We start from the raw sequence: 20,088 nt of genomic DNA on the forward strand, positions 1-20,088 counted from the left end.
GAGATGATCAGCTAGCGAGTTCACGGCAGTTCCATCAGGTGAGGTGTTTTGAGGATGGTTCAATGCTATAGGATTGTGTTAGACTCAAGAAAGCTGTTCTAACTCCTTTGATGGGGCAAATTTAACTCCCCAACGACATAATCTAGGATTTGGCTCCTAGCTCAGCAGCCAAGTCTCAACCTGAATAGCTCAGGCAGCCTTTCTCCTCTCCCAAGAGTCCACTGCCTCTGCCTAAGTGGAATAATATGTCAGCACTCGCCTGCTAAATCCCTTTGGCTCTCTTAATTCTCTCTTGATCGTGCCTTGTACCTTGCCCTCTTGTGCCATACAACTCCTTTAGGACAGTTCCCAGCAGACCTTCTAATCCTTTTAAGTGCACACAGAGGGCTCTGTTTCCTCTGTGGAGTGGTCAGCTTCACTCTTACAGACCCGAGTTGATGCTCTGCAGACTCTGGGGTGTGCTGAGTTGGGAGGAAATCACTGCCTACCTTGACTGCTGCATTTCTACCTTGTGCCTCTTTATATGTGAAGACTGATGGTCCTGGCTGGTGATTTACCAGCATTAAAAATGTGCCTACTACACTGTTACTTTTAGATTCATTTGAATTACTTTTAGATAATTCAATCAAGGGCTTTGAATACACATTTGACTAATTCTGACTGATGTACAAGGAACCTCTGTGATTAAGGGTCTGAATATACGTGCTCTTCTTATGCTATTGGAGGTAATAATTACTTCTCTTCCACAGTACTTTTCCTTTGAGGGTTTCCAATACTGGTGGATGCACATTGCTTTGATGGTATTTTTTGGTTCCAAGAACCTCTATTTAACCTTTTCTGCAGCTGTGGAAGCTGTCCCCTAAAAATCATAGGTGTTTCAATGAAAACTGTGGAGACTCAAACTCTGATAGGAATGGTTGGACTCAATGACCCAGTGGGTCTTTTCCAACCTGGTGATTCTATGATTCTATGATAGTGTGCATGATGTCTCTGAAGTCATGTGTCCAGTTCATAGCTCAGCTAAGGTTTAAGATTCTGGTTTTTCCAAGTCCCTTCCTCTAACCCTGGAGCCAAATAAGAGGATGAAGGAGGATAGAGATCATTCCATGTTACCAGCTCAAGCTGGAGTAAGAGACTGAGCAAAAGAGGTTGCTGGGAAGGAGGACTCCACGTATACATTGATCCACTGCTCCATATCCAGTGACCTCTGATGTAATTCACCACGCTGGACTTGGCCCCATGTTTTCATCTTGTTTTCACCGTGGAGAAGCAGAGTTTTGCTCTCTATGCTTAAGGATATTTTTCTTCTTTCTCATTGTGTGTTCCCTCTGTATCCTAGGAACCTTCATGCTCCTGTCCTAGAGCTCAGAGGCCCTATGCCCCCTTCTCTTTACTCTCTTAGATGAGGTGGAATGAGGACCTTAGCTGCTAATGCTTTTCTCCTGACATCCACGTTTGCTCATGTGGCAACATCAGAAGTGGCTGCATTTCTGTGAAGGTGCAAGAACAGCTCTCAGCACAGGTGGCTGGATGCTTGGGGGTCCTAGAGGGACAGACTTGATGAAGCCAAGTGGCTGCATAGAGTACATAGTGTCATTTGGAAGCTACCACAAGCTGAGGTGGTTTATAGTCCTTTCAGGAAGGACTGAGGAGATGGAGAGGGATGAAATGAGAAGGGATGTTTGGTGTGGGCTTTTCTGCAGGACTTCAGAGGGGTGGATGTCTCTCCAGTCGACAGTGACTAGGAACACCTTGTAGTTCAGTGCTGGAGGCTGCAGGTGATATTGGAAAAGACCAACAAATTGTCTGGTGGCCTTGGAAGACAAAAAAGCATGAGAGATGGCTTTGGGTCACCAATGAAGTACCAGCTGATGGGAGATGAGAGGAAGCTTTGGGTAGGCAAAGGCCTTTGTGAGACACAGCTGAGTGGCGATAGCTGCCGAGGGGTCTTTTGTCTTTTGGGTTTGGCTAATGGAGGAGATGACACTTGCTGGGAACGCTGCTACTCATTTGGGACTGGATGATGAGAAAGGTGGTCTTGCCAAAACTGGCAGGCAGAGTGACATGTCCCTTGGTCAGATATAAGAGACAAAATCAGAGGAACCATTCGTTGGTGGATCAGCACATAAGAACAACGTTCAGTGGAGGATCAGTCTATGACAGGTGTATAGAAGAGGCCTTGTCCACTCTTTCAGAGCTCAATCAATTTTCTGTCTGCTTGAATGAAAGGGCAGAAAAGGCAAATGCGGAGCTTTGTCTCCAGATGGTACTTTCTTTCTAGCTGAGGCAATATTGGAAGATAAGCATTCACTCTTTCTCCTTTTTTTTCCCCTTTTTATTTTTTCCTGTGGATAAACATAGATTATGAAGGCTAGAAAGGCTTCAAGGGATGTTTTTTATCTGATATTAAGTTCTTAATAGGTCACCTTGGCATTGAGAAGCCCAGGAGCTGAAAGAGTCTGCAATTGAATTACAATAATATTTGCAAAGCACAACCCTGTCAGTGGGGCTGGGGCCCAGAGATATGTAGGACCTCATTATCTTGACCCTAGCCCCAGGGATGTCAACTGACAAAAAAAGGACTGGACAGAGAGTCTGGGCTGGCTGATTTCTTTGGAGAGTTTCTCTTTCAGGTTCCCCTTTCCCCTGGCCTTGGAGATAACACATCCCTGCTTTGCTGACAGGAATTGTTCCCAAGCAATGACTCCATCCACTTTTCCAGCTTGTAGCACTTAACAAGGGAATGAGTAAAAAGCTCCAGTCCCCAGATTTCTCTGTTTTCAGTTATGTACTCACAGGCTCTCACTCTCTGCATCTCTCTATAGTCATTTAGCACCAATACCTGGCACAAATATCAGTGCAAGAACAAAGTATCTTCCTTGACCATTGATATAATATCTGGGTTGCAGTTTTTGATTTGTTTGGTTTAGAGAAAATAATGAAAGTGCCCAAATCTTCAGCAAAGCAGGAGCTTTAGTCCACATCTGATACACCGCAAAGGGAAATTGCAAATGCATCTGTAGATCTCAAAGATTGAATGTGACAGGCTATGATTGAGCTTGTTGCCCTTGATGATGCCTGGAGCTGCACAGGGCATCATGCCATCCGAGGTGTGTGTAAAAGCCTGTATTTAGAGCACATTCCTTGTGTTGCCTGATACAAGGAGCAGGTCCTTTTGAGAGGATGCCTGTGCTGTCCATGTGTTTTCCCACCCCAGACTCTGCTGGGTGGGAATATACACTTGGTGCATGTATGTCTTCACCTTTATATAACCCCATGTCCCCTTGCTCATCATCAGGATCCCATGGCACATTGGTGAGCACATCCTCACTCCAGGTAGATGAGCCTTGGTGGGCAGAGTGTGTCTCTGGGTGCCTCCACACCCCTGCCTGCCTTGCTTGCTTGAATATTTCCACCTTCTTTCATCCTGCTGTGTTGACGTGTGCTCTGCTGCCTGTGCCAATCTGTATGTTGCTGTGTGCTCTCCTCCACATGTGTCCATCTGGGTGCCCGGGTCTCTGCACGCATGCACGCCTCCCTTTGCCAAAGGGCAGCTGGCTTCCTTTCAAGTGACACTGTGTCGTGAGGATCCGTGGGCGTCTCAAAGCTCACCCCGTCTGGCTGCGGTTAAAGGGACCTTTGTGGTGCTGCTCTGCACCCCCTGCCGCGGGGCTCCCAGTCCTCTGGGTCACAGCATTCCCGACATGGTAGGATGAGCTCATCCCTTGAAAGAATCTGGTCCATCAGCCCTGTGAACAGGAACTTATGAAGGACTTGTATTCATAATCCCAGCTATTTTGCAATCCATCTGTCCTCATACAATCCTATATTACTATCTTCCTCAGTCTCTGAATAATTCCATGTAAAGATTTCTATTCCAGGCCAACTATGTTGATATCTTTGTCGCTGGTCAGTCCCATTTACACACACACTGTGCTTCTGGGTATTTCTGAACATAAAGCATGCAAGGCTTTGAGCCTTGCTGGCAGCGCTGCTTGTCTGAATTGCTTTTCTCTACAGTTTGACCCCTGCTTAAGAACTGGCCAGTTAGGCAAGCACTTTGGTTTTCACACCTCATGAGCTGCCACCTATGTTTTTATATATAAAAGTTGAATTTTCATACGTTTTGTTTTTTGTTTTTGTTTTTTTTTCATCGTTGTTCCCTTAATCCCCATCAAAACCCACCCTAACTGAAAGCATATATTTACATTCTCTTCATGAAGAACCAGAATTGGTGGCAGCAAGAGGGTCAATTTTTAAGAGATAATTCTTGCCTCCGGACCTCAAAACACTGACCAAGTAAATGAAGTTTCACCAGTCTGGGAGAAATAAAAGAGCCTGGAGATCTGTACCTTTCTTGTCATGGCCAGTTGCTTTATGTACATCTGAACTCCTGCACCCTGGAGAACTGGAACTACTCCATGATGTATCAGAAGACCTACAGTGCTAGTAGGTCCAGGGAATTCCTTTTCAGCCCTTGCAACAGGATGCTGTGAGGAGAAGGAAATGACTTTATTGCCGTAGAGTAGCCATTGGTGTGCTGCAGGGAGTCAGATCCAGTACCCAAAAGCTCCATCGCAGCAGACATGAATGGAGTGGCACTAGGATGACCTTTGAGATTATCCACTGGGATCAAAAATGTGAGCATCCAGCAGCAGAATTCTCTCTGTGAGCACTGAACTTTGCTTCTGAGAATGTCAAATAGAGAATCCTTATCCTCCACAGAGGACCTGGAGTTGCTCTATAGAGCACCAGTGGTAGGATATATGCCTAAGAAAGCAACACATGGATGAAGAAGGTCTGCTCTGTTGCCAGAGGGACTGAAATCCTACGGAACTTGGGAAGGAGGCATGAAGGCTATACAGACTTCTTAGGAGAAGGAGCGGGGTTGTCCCGTACTTCTCTCTTCTCTTTGCTCTGGCAGAAAGGTCAATAGTGGCAGGTCTGTCCTGAGTTTAGTTTCGTTCTCCCAAAGTACTCTCTCAGCTGGGCAATTCTTGTAAAAGAATGAAGCCAAAAGTTTACATTTAAAATCTGGTGTCTAGATTGCTCAAATGCCCTCTTTGTTTAGCCAAACACATGCCTGATGCAGACATCAGCTCTTAGAGGTGCACCACTGTCAGCATGAAGTTTCCTAGGACATAATTCCCAGTTTATACTTTGAATGCCCTCCTTCCTTTTCCACTGATACAGGGCAAAACATAATTTTTGAGAGGCAAGTGAATTTTATTTTAGGTTGCAGGGTTGGGATAAGTAGAGAACAACTGCTCAGAGACAATGAAAGTACATGTACCCCAGATGTCCAGGACTAAGGTGGCCAGGAGCTGTTATGCCTCATGGAGAGGAGGGAGGAGGAGTAAGTTTGGGGCTTTAGCTTTTGCACTGAGCAGCACAACTCCATCCTTGGTGGGGACTGGACAGCAAAAGCCTCAGCCCACACCATAGGTGAGTGCCAGCAGCCTTTTAATAGATCTCCTGGCAGGGATTGTTGCTGAACGCTGATCACTTGGCAGGCCATTACCTTGAAAAATGAGCTCTGCCGAGCTTGCCTTGTGTTGTTACAAACTAATGATTTGCATTGATTAGCACATGGCTTATGAGTGTCTAATTTATCAATCAGGGAGTGCCAGGGGAGCATGTGTAAACCATGCTTTCAAATATGATGTCATCTGTCAATTGACTCATGAATGTAAAAGCTGCATAAACCTGACATGCTCTCCCTGGTGAGGCTGAGAAAGGACCAAGACATCTCTTTCCCTTTCCCCTTGTGCCCAACTCTGTATTTGTTTCAATTTGAGGGGAGCCCTACAGTTAAGGTACAGCCTGGCTGGCCACACTTCAAACTGTAATTATTATTTTTATGGTGCTGGGAGCAGCAGTTATAAACCCACTGTTTAAGGAGCTGTCCAAGCCCAGAATGAAGGGCTGGTCTTTTATTTATTTCTAATTTAGATCATAAATACATCACAGCCGGGAATATCTCTTTCTATAAATGCAGGTGGGGAACCACAGTGGTATGGCACAGCAGTCACGTGCTGTGAAAGAAAGGAGTCCTCTGTCAGCTAGAAGTTCATCTCCTGGCTTGCAGGACTCACTGACCCAAAGCAGAAGGTTCATTGCAACATATTCCAGAACATTGCATCCTTAATCCATGGAGAGACACTGACCCTCATGAAATCGAAGCACCTATGCCATGAACCAAAAGCAGATGGCCATCAACATTTTGGAAGAAACACCTTCTCCTGGCCCTGCTGAAGTAAGAGGAATCCTTCTCTGCCCCAGTGTGCTGCATCTGCCCTGGGAGGAAGATCTCCTGTACAGCAGTCAGGCACTGTTTGACCTAATTTCGCAGCTTGGCTGGATTACATGAGAGGTCAGTGGGTGACTCCTCTGCAGGGATTAGACCCTGTGCTCCTGCCTGGTGCAGCCACCCGTGCTTCCTGCCAGAGCCCATCCGAGGGCGTGAGGAGGGAGGATTACTGTGCAGAGCCTGCAGATGATAGGGATTAGGCAGCAGTATTTTAGCGAAGCTGTTTTTTGAAAACCCTATATTTGCTGTTTGTAATCGTGTGGATGGAGAACAGGGGAAGAACCGTTCTCCTTCGCTGTTTTAATTCTGTAGCAAATAAATCTTGCTTGCTTGTAATCACAAGGTTTAAATCTTCTGGGTAAAAGAAATGTAAACCAGGAACCTGAAGGGTTTGCAAGACCATTCCGCTTTAGTATCCCTTCTGTTGTGTGGAGCAGGTGTGTGCACTCAGGTGATCATATGGATTCTGTGGAGTAAGCGTGCTGTGCCTGTAGGTGGCTTCTGCAGGGCTATATTTACAACTTTGGGTCTATGGATATAATTAGATGAGTGATCCCACAGACACTGATGAGCTTGGAACAGAGTTTGAGAGGTGAGTCTTACCAGGATAAAAGCTGGGGGGCACTTCATGTTTAGGGTGTGGCTCTCCCTTGGAAGCAAAAAGCTTGGATTGACCCTCATCTCCTCTCCAAGTCAGTTAGCATCACCTCAGATGACAGAGGCTGGCGTCATGACACGTTGGGGTCTGGATAGCATTGAAAGCATGAGTGCTGAGGAGATTAAACACCTGGTTCTCCTGGATTCCGCTCTCCATATGGCTGAAGGTGCTCTGAGATCTGTATTTGAATGGGCTGGTATTGTCTATGCAAGCAAAGCCTTAAAGCATCTATTAGACATGAAAAAGAAATACCTCACCCCTTGCTTTTTCAATTAGTGTTTCTAAGGGCCTTTTGGATCGGGAGATAGACGGGGCTATTGAAATGTCACGTCTTATTAGAAATTGATCTCCTGTTAATAGGCTTTAGACAAATTAGAACAGATTATTTGACTGGAAAACACATGCCAAAATGGAGGAAATAGGAACATGGAATGTCCTCAGCCCCTTCCCTGTCTTTGCCAAGATCGATAGAGCTACATCATGTAACCCGAATCAATGGAAAAGCAGAAATAGATGATCATCATAACAGCCTGACATTAGATCATAGACTGTCTGCTGCTTTGCCCACTTGCCATGCCAGGAACAGCAGCTTGCAGTTCCAGCATCCGCTGGGGGACATTAGGTTCATAAAACAGGGAGGAACTGATATTGGAGAAACAATGAAGTATTAGAGGCCCCTGTGCAGTCATAAGGCTGTGGCTAGATACTGCTCAGAGCAGCCTGGATTGATGTGCTGGGCTCCAGGGCTGCTTGGAACTCCTAAAAATGAGGTTTGCAGATCCTTAATCCAATAGTGAGAAATAATGGTGGTGATTTCCATGAGAAGCCCTGGGAGAAGGAGAGGCAAGGAGGACAAAGGAAGGATGCCTTAGGATATGAGGAGGACAGAGATTGTCCTGCCAAGTCTGGCATTCCCTGCTCCAAAATATTTCTTCTCCTTTTAAGAGACAGTGCCACATCTATATTTGCTCCCTTCCTCCCAGAAGCTGACAGCGTGGATGGATTCTGTGACCTGCAGGGCTTTGCCTTTGAAATCCACCCTTACAATCTTCTTGGCAGCCACTCATTCACCTCCCCCGGGAACTGGGGCAATTTCATGGCCAAAATAAACCACCAGTATGACTTGAGCAGGAGCTGCTGGAGCGGCGGCTGGAAATGTTGGGGACAGTGATGATGAATTCCCTTTTACTTCATCAGCCTGGGGGCTGCTGACATGGCAGAAAAGCAGAGTGGCGGGGAGGGACCAGTTGGCTGAGTGAGCTATGGTTCACCAATTCTTCTGCTTAGTTATTCATTTAATTGTTTGTAATTAACGACCATCCAAACAGTGTCTGCTCCTGCTGCCTGCCTGGCTGACCATCACGATCCTGCTCCTGACCACATTCTCAGGAGCCCTGGATGGGTTTCAAATGCTTGTTACAAAGGAGTTAATGAAAAGGGTCTTGTTTTGACTCTGGTGGGCAAGGAATGATACTCAGGGCAGAACATGACAGTTTTAGAAGAGTAGGAAACAGCTGAGCTCAATTGGCACAATGGAAATGATCCATTCTTTTGCTACCAATGACCAGTCCAAACTGCTGGGAAAATAAAATAGAGGTGAAGTGATAACAGGAGTCCTTGTTCAGGAATGTGCTTCTGAAATCAGTCTGAAAACAATTTTGATGACAATTTTGTTGTCCATGCTTAATTTGCTCTGATTCATACAGCATCTTAAACTGTATGAACGGGATTCTTCTTGGATAAAACAAACCTGGATGACGCTAACATGCTCCAAATGCTGATTCAGTTTATGGTATCGGGCTTTAATGGGTCTGAAGTAAAGTTCCTGACATACATCTAGTATGGATGCTGGATTTTAGCCTAAACAGTGTTCCTTTACAGATAGCTCATGGTTTGTCTTCCAGCAATGGGACTAAGAGCTTGCCAGCACCAATCCCTTCTTTGTCCTCCGACCCTATTGCTTTTCTTTGACCCTTTCTCATTCCTGTCTATGATTCAGGGTTTATTGTCTCCCCTTCTTTGCTAACCATATGATCCCAACCTCTAAATCCCATCTTCCTCTTAGAAGTGTGGTTGAGGCATCTGACACCTGCTTGCCTGGGAGACTGTGCTCAAGCGTCACCCTCCTGTGGATCCAACAGCAGCTGGGGAGACCCAGATAATGCTGAAAAGCACCAGGAGAGTGATGGAAGTTATCTTTTACCTTCTTTCATCTATCAGACCCATGGGCTCCTTGCCAGGATGCCTGTAGGTCTGGCCATGGTCAGGGTAGGAGCTGAGGGAAGGCCAGAGCCTGTGTCTTTAAAGATTAATAGTATTGTTTGCTCATTAAGGAGATCGTTTTGAAGTCAGTGCTAGCCAGAACATTCAAGTACAAGCATCTGTTTGCTACTGGGAGAGGATATTTATTGTCTGATACTTCAATGGATGTAAATAAACAGCCAGACCTAGATAATGTTCAGACAAACAAACAAACAGCTGCCAGAATAGGTCCCCTGGTAGTTGACCTTCGGGAAGAATCATGCTGATGTTTTAATAGCAGCCGGCTTTGCAGAATGAAGCCCAGAGAGTACAGCCTTCCAGGAAGCAGGATTAACATGCAGCCTGAGACTGTTGGTCCCTGGGAGCTCTGCTCATGTGTCGGATTAAAGAAGGCAGAGGAGCTTGGGGGTGCTGAGTAGAACAACTTGTCATCCAAGGAGCATGTGCCTGTCCAGCACAGACCTGTTGGAAGTGGGAAGAGGTATTTCTGCAGTGGAGGTGGTGAGTATGTTTGTGGAGGAGCGTGCACACATGTGGTGGTGGTAGTTGTGATGGGCTGATCATGTTGAAACCCACCTATAGTCCTGGAATCCTTTTTCTCCATTATTTCATAGAATCATAGAATAACCAGGTTGGAAGAGATCCACCGGATCATCGAGTTCAACCATTCCTATCAAACACTAAACCATGTCCCTTAGCACCTCGTCCACCCGTCCCTTAAACACCTCCAGGGAAGGTGACTCAACCACCTTCCTGGGCAGCAGCCTGTTCCAGTGCCCAATGACCCTTTCTATGAATTTTTTTTCCTAATGTCCAGCCTAAACCTCCCCTGGCGGAGCTTGAGGCCATTCCCTCTTATCCTGTCCCCTGTCACTTGGGAGAAGAGGCCAGATCCCTCCTCTCCACAACCTCCTTTCAGGTAGTTGTAGAGAGCAATGAGGTCTCCCCTCAGCCTCCTCTTCTCCAGGCTAAACAACCCCAGCTCTCTCAGCCGTTCCTCATAAGGCCTGTTCTCCAGGCCCTTCCCCAGCTTTGTTGCTCTTCTCTGGACTCTCTCCAGAGCCTCAACATCCTTCTTGTGGTGAGGGGCCCAGAACTGAACACAGGATTCGAGGAGCGGTCTCACCAGTACCGAGTCCAGAGGGAGAAGAACATCCCTGGACCTGCTGGTCACGCCGTTTCTGATCCAAGCCAAGATGCCATTGACCTTCTTGGCCACCTGGGCCACTGCTGGCTCATGTTCAGTCACTGTCAACCAACACCCCTAGGTCCCTCTCCTCCAGGCAGCTTTCCAGACAGACTTCTCCTAGTCTGTAGCACTGCACAGGGTTGTTGTGCCCCAAGTGCAGGACCTGGCATTTGGCCTTGTTAAACCTCATGCCATTTGACTCTGCCCAGCGGTCATTTGCTCTCCTCCCTCAGCGGTATTTGCTCTCCTCCCTCTTACCTTGCAGAAGTACTCATGTTTCTCAGGTAGTTTCAAGGAGAATACTCCACTGGACTGTCAGTCAGGCTTTAATCCCACAGCCTAATAAAAGCATCTTGAATATAAAAATACCTATACTTCAATCAGAGGGAAAGTCTATCATGCTCAGTACCCCAGCTTAATGTGAAACTTGTGGCTGATGCCAGCAAAGAAGAGCAGGAACAGAGAAAACTGTTGGTGCGTGCTTCAAATTCCCTACATTTGGCAACTTTGGGAGCTTTCTGAGGAGAGATTGTATCCGTGTCCCTGACTTCAGATATGATCACTTGCAGGCTTTGATGAGAATCTTCTCATTTCCTATTCGCAGACCCTTCTTTTGATTTATTTTTTTTTTCACTAACCCAAATGCCCTGGTCCTAGTGAATGCCTTGGAGCCAGGAATAAATATCGAGGAGAAATTGCTGTTGAGTCTTTTGATGCTCAGGACTGTGAAGAATGTGTAGGGAAGGTGGAAATCCTCTAGGCTCTGTGCCTGGGGTTGAACATAAGAAATCCAGAGTTTAAGGCCAGTAAAGGAATGACTTGAGTTAAGGGCTGGACTTCTGGCTGGAAGCTACGATAATCACCTCTTTTCTGGCGCAGGGCTTGAACAATCTGTGCAGCATGGGTTAATGTCTACCAGATATTCTGGCCACCTTCTGGATTTTCTTTTTCCTTAGCTACCAGCTTTAACGAGAGAGAGATTGCTGCACTTATTGTTGTTGGACTGTGTGTGTGTGAGCGCACGTGTGGTGTTTGCACATGGACAGTGGAATCAGCCCTGTTCTTCCCTCCTTCTCTCCCCCTTTACAAAATAATGACTTTGCAGGCAATTAGGCCAGCAATAGCTGTTAAATGACTTCCGAGTATCTCTGTTTTCCTGGTGTGAAACCTCTGCAATCTTTTACCTGCACCAAATGCATAGGGGAGATCCCTGGGGGCTGTGCCTCCTGTCTGCATGGTTTGTTAACTCCAGCCGGCTGTTTCTCCAGCCTGCCTCTTCCATCTCTGAGCTCTTTCTCTTTTAATGGGGCCTGGCAAAGGCTGAGGACAGTGACTGAGCCCTGGGGTGATAATTGGCTGCTTACATATCTAGCAGCCTAGAGATCTGACCCTGATGATGCTGAAAAATCAAGGTCAAAACAGCAAAGATGTAAGGTTTGTTTAGCACAGTGATCAGCAGAGAGAGGGGGGATATTCTGCAGCCCTCTGATGGGGATGAGAAGCCACGAGGGACTGAGGGGAGAGACAGAGCTGATCCAGCAGACAGAGTTCTGCAACTGCTCCCTGACAGTGAGAATTTGGTGTAAGGAATTCTCTTTGGGAAATAGGAAAGGCTCCTGCCGCAGGGGCATTTGAGCCACACTGGACACAGTTCCAACAGGGAGATTCCTGCATTTCTCAACCTGCAGCACTTTCTGTCTCCTTTCTTTCTGCTGATTGTCCTTAGAGGAATGACTCATTCTGAACCCATTGGCCTTTTTGCCCTTGACCTCATGAGTGATTCACATCAGAGTCCACTTTCAAGAAGAGAGACTGTGAGGAACTGAATTCAGCCATGAAGGACTATGGACATGAGCAAACCATTTTTTTCCCAGCAGTCAGAGCCAGCGGGAGGCACAGATGCTCAGGGCTAGGCTTCAGGCCCTGCCCTCTTTGTGTGTCGATGCTGTGGAGTGTGTTGCCGTCATCACTAGATCCATCAAGATGACAAACTAACTGCAAATCCCCCAGTGTCTTTTGGCCAGCCCAAGAGCCAATGCCTGCACGTGCACCCACTTCTGCGGAGGCTGATGGATAGCACATAGGATCTGAGCATCCCTAAAGACCCTCCATACACTTTGCTTTCTCAGAGAGCCTTGGCAACTCCTCTATGCCTCGTTTCCCCTATCTGGGAGAATAAGAGTTCTCTGTTGAAATCAGGAACTGCAGAGATTGAGGAAGGACCAAGATAAGAATCTGTATATCGTGGCTGCCTTTCACTCATACAGGTTTTCCAGACCCTTTGTCATTCCGTTTCTTCTTTTCTCTTTGCCTTTCTGATACAGCAGATGATTCAGGCTCAGTTTCTTGGCTGAAAGGTTGATACAGAAGGAACAAGCTAGTGGACTGTGTGCCAGGGAACACTGGGAATAGGTCTTGATGCCATAATTTCTTCATGGCTTGTTATTTCTTTTGGATGTGAAGGGTGCATTTTGCTCAGCTATCAAACCACACAAGTGCAAACCAGGAACTGAGCCTCTTTGGTCTGCCTTTGGTCAGGAAAATATGGAGATCACAATGTTGAGCATGAAGCAGATCTGCTACAACTTTGTTTCTTCTAGGAAAGGGTACTGTAAAGTTTGTGTTGCTGCAGGATAGAAGATTTCCTGAAACTGAAAGGCAGCATATCCAAAACATAGCAAGGGAGGTGAGGAACATGGATGTACCTTTGAAAAACATGGTCATGGGGGCTTGAAGAAGTACAGAGCTTCACATGATCCTATGACTCTACAGTTCTATGATTCTATGATCTAGAAGGACGCAATACACCTATGGATAGCCAAATTATTCTGAATTGTGGTTATATTGTTGAAAGGGATTAGAAGGCTTCTCCAGCTGGTTTTCAGCCCAGTCTCTAGAAATGAGTCTTTGACAAAGTAAAGAGAGCTCTAGTGTTTTGTGCACTTTCTTCTGTATCACTCGGTCACTGTCAGGGATAGATTGCGACTGCACATCTGGTTCCTTCTCGTAATTCCTGTTATTGATGTTCCTAAGTGACACCTTGTTATGAGATGTGGCTGGAATCATAAGGTGCCATAGTTGTACAGGACTGATTTCAATATCTGATATATGTAATCAACAAGAGAAATAGTCTGTGTTGTACTGTACACTCTGCAATAATACATTGCACCGTGAAATATTAGCAATAAGAACAATAATACTGTCTGACTAGAATTTGGGTGAGTCAGTCCTGAAGACTCTCATGAGGTTTTTTATCTTTTGCTCATCATCGCCACAAATTCTACCCATTTTGCCATCATTTTCAGCTCGGTAGATTTGCCCAGGCAATGACAGTAACACTGTGATAGGGTGAGATAAAAGCAAGCAGGCTCCGAATTGTTCTTGTGCAGGGCTCTAGTGTTGATGGGACCGGCAGAAGAAGTTAAACCTGCCTTATCCGTTAAGTGAGGAGTCAAGGGAACAAAGAAAAAGTTCATGCTGCAATGACAGTGCTGGTTGTCCGAAAGACATGGACCACAATGCATTTCTCCAATGATTATTCTACAGTCACAGTAGAAGAAGAAAAAAATACTCACATTCTCTCCCTGCATCTGTTTTTGCTCTGCAGATCCGTGTGGATGGCACCTCCAAGAACACGCTGGAGTATGAGATTGTGCAGGTGGTGGATACTGGCCCCATATTACGGGATATGGCTTTCTCAATGGATCATGAACACCTCTACCTCATGTCGGAGAAGCAGGTAAGAAACCCTGTTAGTCCATGGTGCTTCGAAAGCTTTTAGCTTGATCATGCTGTGGGCATGAGAATTGCACATGAAGTTCTGACAGTGAACGAGGTTCCTACAAAGATATGTTCCATTGTTGATCTAATGACTTTCGTGCTTAGAAACCATTGTATTTATAAACTGAAGCGATTTTTGAAGGGCCAGGGGCAGAGAACTAAAGGGGCAAAAGCCACAAGCAGCATCACCTTATGCAGTACTTGTCCTACTGGCTACATGACAAAGAGTTGCTGCTGCATCTGCTGTGTGCTACATTGCTCTCCACCCCCGTTCAAACTGTGGCTACATCTGCCACAGATACGGATAAGTGTAACACTGAATCATTTGGCTCCAACTGGAGTATTTGGAGTTGCTGGAACCTCTTCGAGACACAGTGATCGAGAGTGTAGGACGCTGCTTGCAAGAGTGGAGGCCAAGTTTAGTGTGATGTTCTTGTTGTGTTGTTAGGATTATTCTTGAAAATACTACCAGCCAGATTCCAGAGAAGGACCAATCTGGGTGTTTAGCATGGAAGTCTGACTGGTTTCAGCAGAATGCTTGGCCTCAGGAAGTTTGCTGCTTGAGATGGGAGGAATTAGTTTTGCATGATAGTTTATAATTAGTCTTGTGGACATACAGGGACTTGAATTATCATGACCGGTTGATTCATGCATGCTCATGAGGAGCTTTAGATCCACAGAAAAAAGGACCGATAAGGGATTGTGGTAGGGTGATGGCATGTGCCCTACAGTGCAACCACAGTTCAACTAGAGGCCATCAGTCCAAGTGTAACAAGTTCACCCATATATTAAGCTTCAATGATTCATTAAGCAACTATTAGCTACCTGACCTTGGATCATGTAAGGTGCACCAAACATAGAGTACCCACTGGAGCAAGTCCAGAGAAGCGCTACGAAGCCGGTGAGGGGGCTGGAGAACAGGACTTATGAGGAGCGGCTGAGAGAGCTGGGGGTGTTTAGCCTGGTAGAAGAGGAGGCTGAAGGGAGACCTCATTGCTCTTCACAACTACCTGAAAGGAGGTTGTGGAGAAGAGGGTGCTGGGCTCTTCTCCTAGGTGACAGGGGACAGGACAAGAGGGAATGGCCTCAAGCTCCACCAGGGGAGGTTTAGGCTGAACATTAGGAAAAAATTTTCACGGAAAGGGTCATTGGGCAGTGGAACAGGCTGCCCAGGGAGGTGATTGGGTCACCTTAGGGCACAGGTGGATGAGGTCCTGAGGGATATGGTTTAGTGTTTGATAGGAATGGTTGGACTCTATGATCTGGTGGGTCTTTTCCAACCTGGTGATTCTATGATTCTACAATTCTATGATTCTACAATTCTATGATTCTTCTCCCTTTGCAAAAACAGTGGTTATAGTTTCCAATCTATGACTGTAATTTCTTCTGCTTGAATAACTTTATTTTAAATGTTTTGTGTCACTGTGATGTCTCCAACCCTCTCCCTGACCTATGGATCTTATACCTCAAACTTGGAGTGGGTAGGGGAGCAACTCTGTACATTCGTCTTTATTAAAGAGGCTGTGTGATGAGAGACAGGTCATGATGACAGAGCTGGGATTGCTTTCTTATCTGCTCCATGCTGGGAAAGGATGGGATGTCACCTCCAATGCTGAAGTGAAAACAGTCCCAGTCACCTGTTGGAATGGAGTGAGAGGCTGGAGGAAGGCGATGCATGTGAGCTCCTGCAAGACTTTTGTCACGACACTGTTCTTTTTTCTCATCTCTTTACTATGTGAATCCTTTCTTTTCTTTGAGTAGAATGGAGCTTCCTGCATGCTCAAAGCCCTAAAGAGTGACAATATGCCAATAATAAACCCATTGAATTCATATTTGCCCAGAGTGACCTTTTTGTGCAGCCTCATTTGACAACAGGTGACCTCAGATACCACCACTGATTTTGCACAGCCCTTCAGATTTGCAGACATATTTGGCTCTTTTGGTTTAGTTTATATGATACACCCAGGAGCTGTCTTTATTCTCTCTAGGAGAGGGCAATGGAACAGCACTGCTCACTCACTAACTTCCTTAAGAAGTGAGATTGGGAACCAGAAGAGGAACTTGTTTTCCCTCCAGCAACTTCCCAGAACATATTATTGCTGTTATGTTGAATACTCACACTCCTCTGGCAATTATAAAATGAGCAGTTTTAATTTATGGCTGACTATTTCAAAGCAAAAGGCTTTGGCAGGTTTTTTTTAGGGATACAAGTTGTTGATGGAGCCCTATAGGGAATGCAGGAACCTTGAGTCCCCTGTGATCCATTCGATGTCCTCCTCTCACCCATCTTTGAAACTCTGGAGTGTTTGTATGAGAGACGTTACTGAAAAGGGCATGGACTATTATTATTTAAAATCTGATCCAATTTTGTGAAACACTCAACACTACAGAGGCCTTTGCCTGTCTCTGATTTTATCTGCAACATAGCAAGCAATATGAATGACAGCACTGCCATCACAGCAATGCAGTTGCTATCTGTGTGCTCATGATATAATACACTTCAAGGGCTTGAATGAATTAACATTTTCAGTGTTTCTGTAGCTGAGAGTGGGCACAGGGGTTTGTCTTCAGTGGAGGCAGGACTATGAACAGTGTGGAGTAGTGCAGGCTGGCCTTGAGAGTGAAAACCCCATCCACTTGCAAGCCACACTATACAGTTCCTTTCATAAACGGATGAAGATCTGACTTATCAGAGGTTTTCACTGCCCACAGAAATCCCCTGGTATTGTGACATCTGTGGAGATGATAGGCAGGAGGATGATGGCTTGACACGACCTTTTCAAAGGAAAGCAGGGGACAGGGCTTGTCCTATCCTTGGGAAAGCAGGACATTTCTTCTACCTCTGTCTGCTGAGCAAAACCCTGGCTGTGCCCCAGAGATAAGACTGATTCTGTTGGGTGTGTAGGGGCTCCATTAAAAGCAGTTTTGCCAGGCTTGGCTCCATCACTTACCAGTCCTTAACAGGAATGGAAGGTCCAATGATAAAGCAGATTTCTCCAACTTGTCCGAGTCCTGTCGTGGCTATGGCAGTGACAGCAAGTTTTGCTCTCACCATACCCCAAATTATTCTGCATAGAGGTTAGGGCTCAGCTCAGCAAGACAGCCATTAACTTGGAACACCTTAAAAAGCTGGTGCAGTAAACCTGGTACAAGGAAAGACTTTCTCATGCTGCAAAAAAAATATATGCCCTGGCCTTTTTAAGGTCAGCATCAGCACACTTTCCTCAAAGCACTGCAGGCACTTGGGTTGCACATGGGGCTTTTCATCTGGAGCTGAACTCCCTGGGCTCCAAGGAGAATGCCAGAGGGCAGACTTTGGACTGTTCAGAAGGCTGGTTGATAAAGTCCCATAGGAGACAGTCCTTAAGGGCAAGGGAGCCCATGAGGGCTGGGAGCTCTTCAAAAAAGAAATCCTAGCTGCTCAGGAGCAAGCCGTCCTCATGTTCTGGATAAGGAGCCATTGGGGAAAACAACCAGCTTGCTTGAGCTGGGAGGTCTGGAGGGACATCAAAAAGAAGAGGAATGTCTGTGAACTTTGGAAGAAGGGACAAGCATCTTGGGTGGATGACAGGGAGGAAGTGAGATGGTGCAGAGGAAAAATCAGGGAGGCTAAAGCCCGACTAGAGCTCAGATTGGCCAAATCGGTGAAAGACAACAAAAAATCTTTCTATAAATACATTAACAATAAAAGGAAGACCAGGGAGAATATTCAGTCCTTATTGGATGCAAAGGGAACAACTGTGACAAAGGGTGAGGACGAGGCTGAGGTACTTAATGCCTTCTTTGCCTCAGTCTTTAATAGTAAGGAAAGTTATTCCCTATGTGTACATACCCAGGAGTTAGAGGGGCAGAACAAAGCTTCCATGATTCAAGAGGAGGTGGTCAGAGACTTGCTTGCCCAGCTAGACGCCCACAATGGTTTAGTGGTTGATAGGAATGGTTGGACTCAATGATCCTGGGGGTCTTTTCCAACCGAGTGATTCTGTGATTCTGTAATGGGGGAACCTAGCTCAGTCCTGTGGTCTGTGGCTGAAGCAGGTCCTTTCCTGCAGCTCCTGTTAACACACAGGTAACAGGCAGCACTTGTTGGCACCATCAAAACATGCTGTGCTCTCAAGAGCTGGATGCAGCAACTTTTCACCAGCAGAAGGGCTGCACTATATAGAAATATATATTTTATATGGAGATTGATTGAAAAGAGAGAGGGGAAGATTTGTCGCCAGAGCGCAGAGGAACAGTATGAAAAGGTCCCATTATTTAGCAGAGGTGCAGGCGTACGCGTGTTTTAAGAGTGAAAGTGTGCTTCAACTCCCTGTTGACAGAGTGGAGGAGGATTGCTGCATGCATGGGATCTGTCAGGATTTATCAAGAGAGCTACCATTTAGCCCCAGGTTTTTCAAAGGCTCTGAGTGACTTCCAAGCCAGACGGTGTTTCCTATTGAATGGGGGGGGTTGTGTGGCCAAGGTGTGGAGAGGACTGCTCTGGGGTGTCATCTCCTCGCTTACCTGTCTGTATGACACTTTTTCCTGTATTGAGATGTTACCTCAGGGTTATGGGAGTATCAGTACATTGGAGGCTTTAGGCTGTTTCTTTTTCCTTCTTTGTTTATGATGCACAGAAAGTGGAGAACCCTCTGCCTCACGTGCTGACCTAAGGAGATGAGGAGCAGATGGCACATGCTGCTGGAGGAGCAGAGGAAGGAAGTTTTCAGTGTCTCTGCATCTTCTTGTGCCTCATGACATATGTACATACCTCTTCAGGACCCTTTTCGTCCTCTAATCCTCTCTTTGACTCTCTCCACTCAAGTGAGAAGCTCAAGCCTACAAGCTTCCTGGAGCTCTCTGCAGGACTTGAGATGCTTCTTTTACCCCTTCCTCATTATTCCCACCTCTCTCTCTGATCCCACCTCACTTTGTGACACTGTCCTCTCATTTGCAGCTTGCACTTGCTTTTCCATTACTCCTCCACTCTTGGCATCCCTTTTCCTTTGCTCTCTTCTCTTCCAGCTGCCACCATGCTGCTGGCTGACCATGCCTCCTCACCTTCTTGATGCTTAAGCGTTGCCATGCATACAAAGCCCAGCTCTACATGTCAGGATGTCTAGGATGGTCGTTTTCTTGTTATGGCTTTGGACTAGTATGTGTAAGGTCACCTCCATCACTCCCTAAATATATGTTTCAGCATGTTGGACTCCTAAGTCTTTCCTAGTACTAGAGGTGTTTTGGAAAGCTGACACAGCACCTGGAAGCAACTCCAAGACACAAGAATCTCAGCTCCTCCCTTTGATACAGAGGGATCAAAGGAAAGAACTAGAGAAAATGAACTTAAAGGCTGAAAAACGAGAAGGCAAACAGCAAGAGGCCCCAACTTCATGTTATTAAAATCCCAAGGCTTTGAGCTGCCTCCTACTTTTGGTTTACTAATGTCTAGGGAAGACTCTGTTCTGCAAACAGATTATGAGTAACCCTACATTTGACTCAAAGAAGGCGATTTGTTGTCCCTCTCTCTGCAAGCAAGTTTGTTTCATGCAGGTGAGTCAGCTTCATGTTCCAGCAGAAAGTTGTGCTTCCTCCCTGTAAACCAACAGAAAGTCATCCATGATCTGAGAATAAATCACATCTGTGCAGCACTATCATTCCCTAAAACCATTACAGTATGTCGAAGGTTAGCCTTGTAAGGTCATGCGTAGCAGAAGCTGATAGGTATTTTAGGGGATCTTTTAAACTTTGCCAATGAAATATCAAATAAATATGTACTTCAACAAAAACGTGGCAGAAACCACATTTGGTAAAAATTAAGTGACAGTATCACAAATCATGTTGACAGGGTCTTTTTGGCCTTTCTCTGCCTGTTTCTCATTAAAATAAGGAAGGCTTATACCTATTTGT

The 20,088-nt window shown here is 45.9% G+C and overlaps 1 protein-coding gene across 1 annotated transcript in view; it reads left to right on the forward strand.

Annotated features, from left to right (window-relative positions):
* The window catches only part of PLXNA4 (plexin A4), a 488,098-nt gene that overhangs the window by 236,089 nt on the left and 231,921 nt on the right, over window positions 1-20,088 (forward strand). Inside the window, exon 4 of the mRNA XM_069860812.1 lies at window positions 14,027-14,158. Within this exon, the coding sequence (XP_069716913.1) occupies window positions 14,027-14,158 (132 nt within the window). The remainder of the gene's footprint in view (window positions 1-14,026; window positions 14,159-20,088) is intronic.

The sequence above is a fragment of the Phaenicophaeus curvirostris genome, chromosome 1 (genome assembly GCF_032191515.1).
Source record: "Phaenicophaeus curvirostris isolate KB17595 chromosome 1, BPBGC_Pcur_1.0, whole genome shotgun sequence".
NCBI classification, from domain to species: domain Eukaryota; kingdom Metazoa; phylum Chordata; class Aves; order Cuculiformes; family Cuculidae; genus Phaenicophaeus; species Phaenicophaeus curvirostris.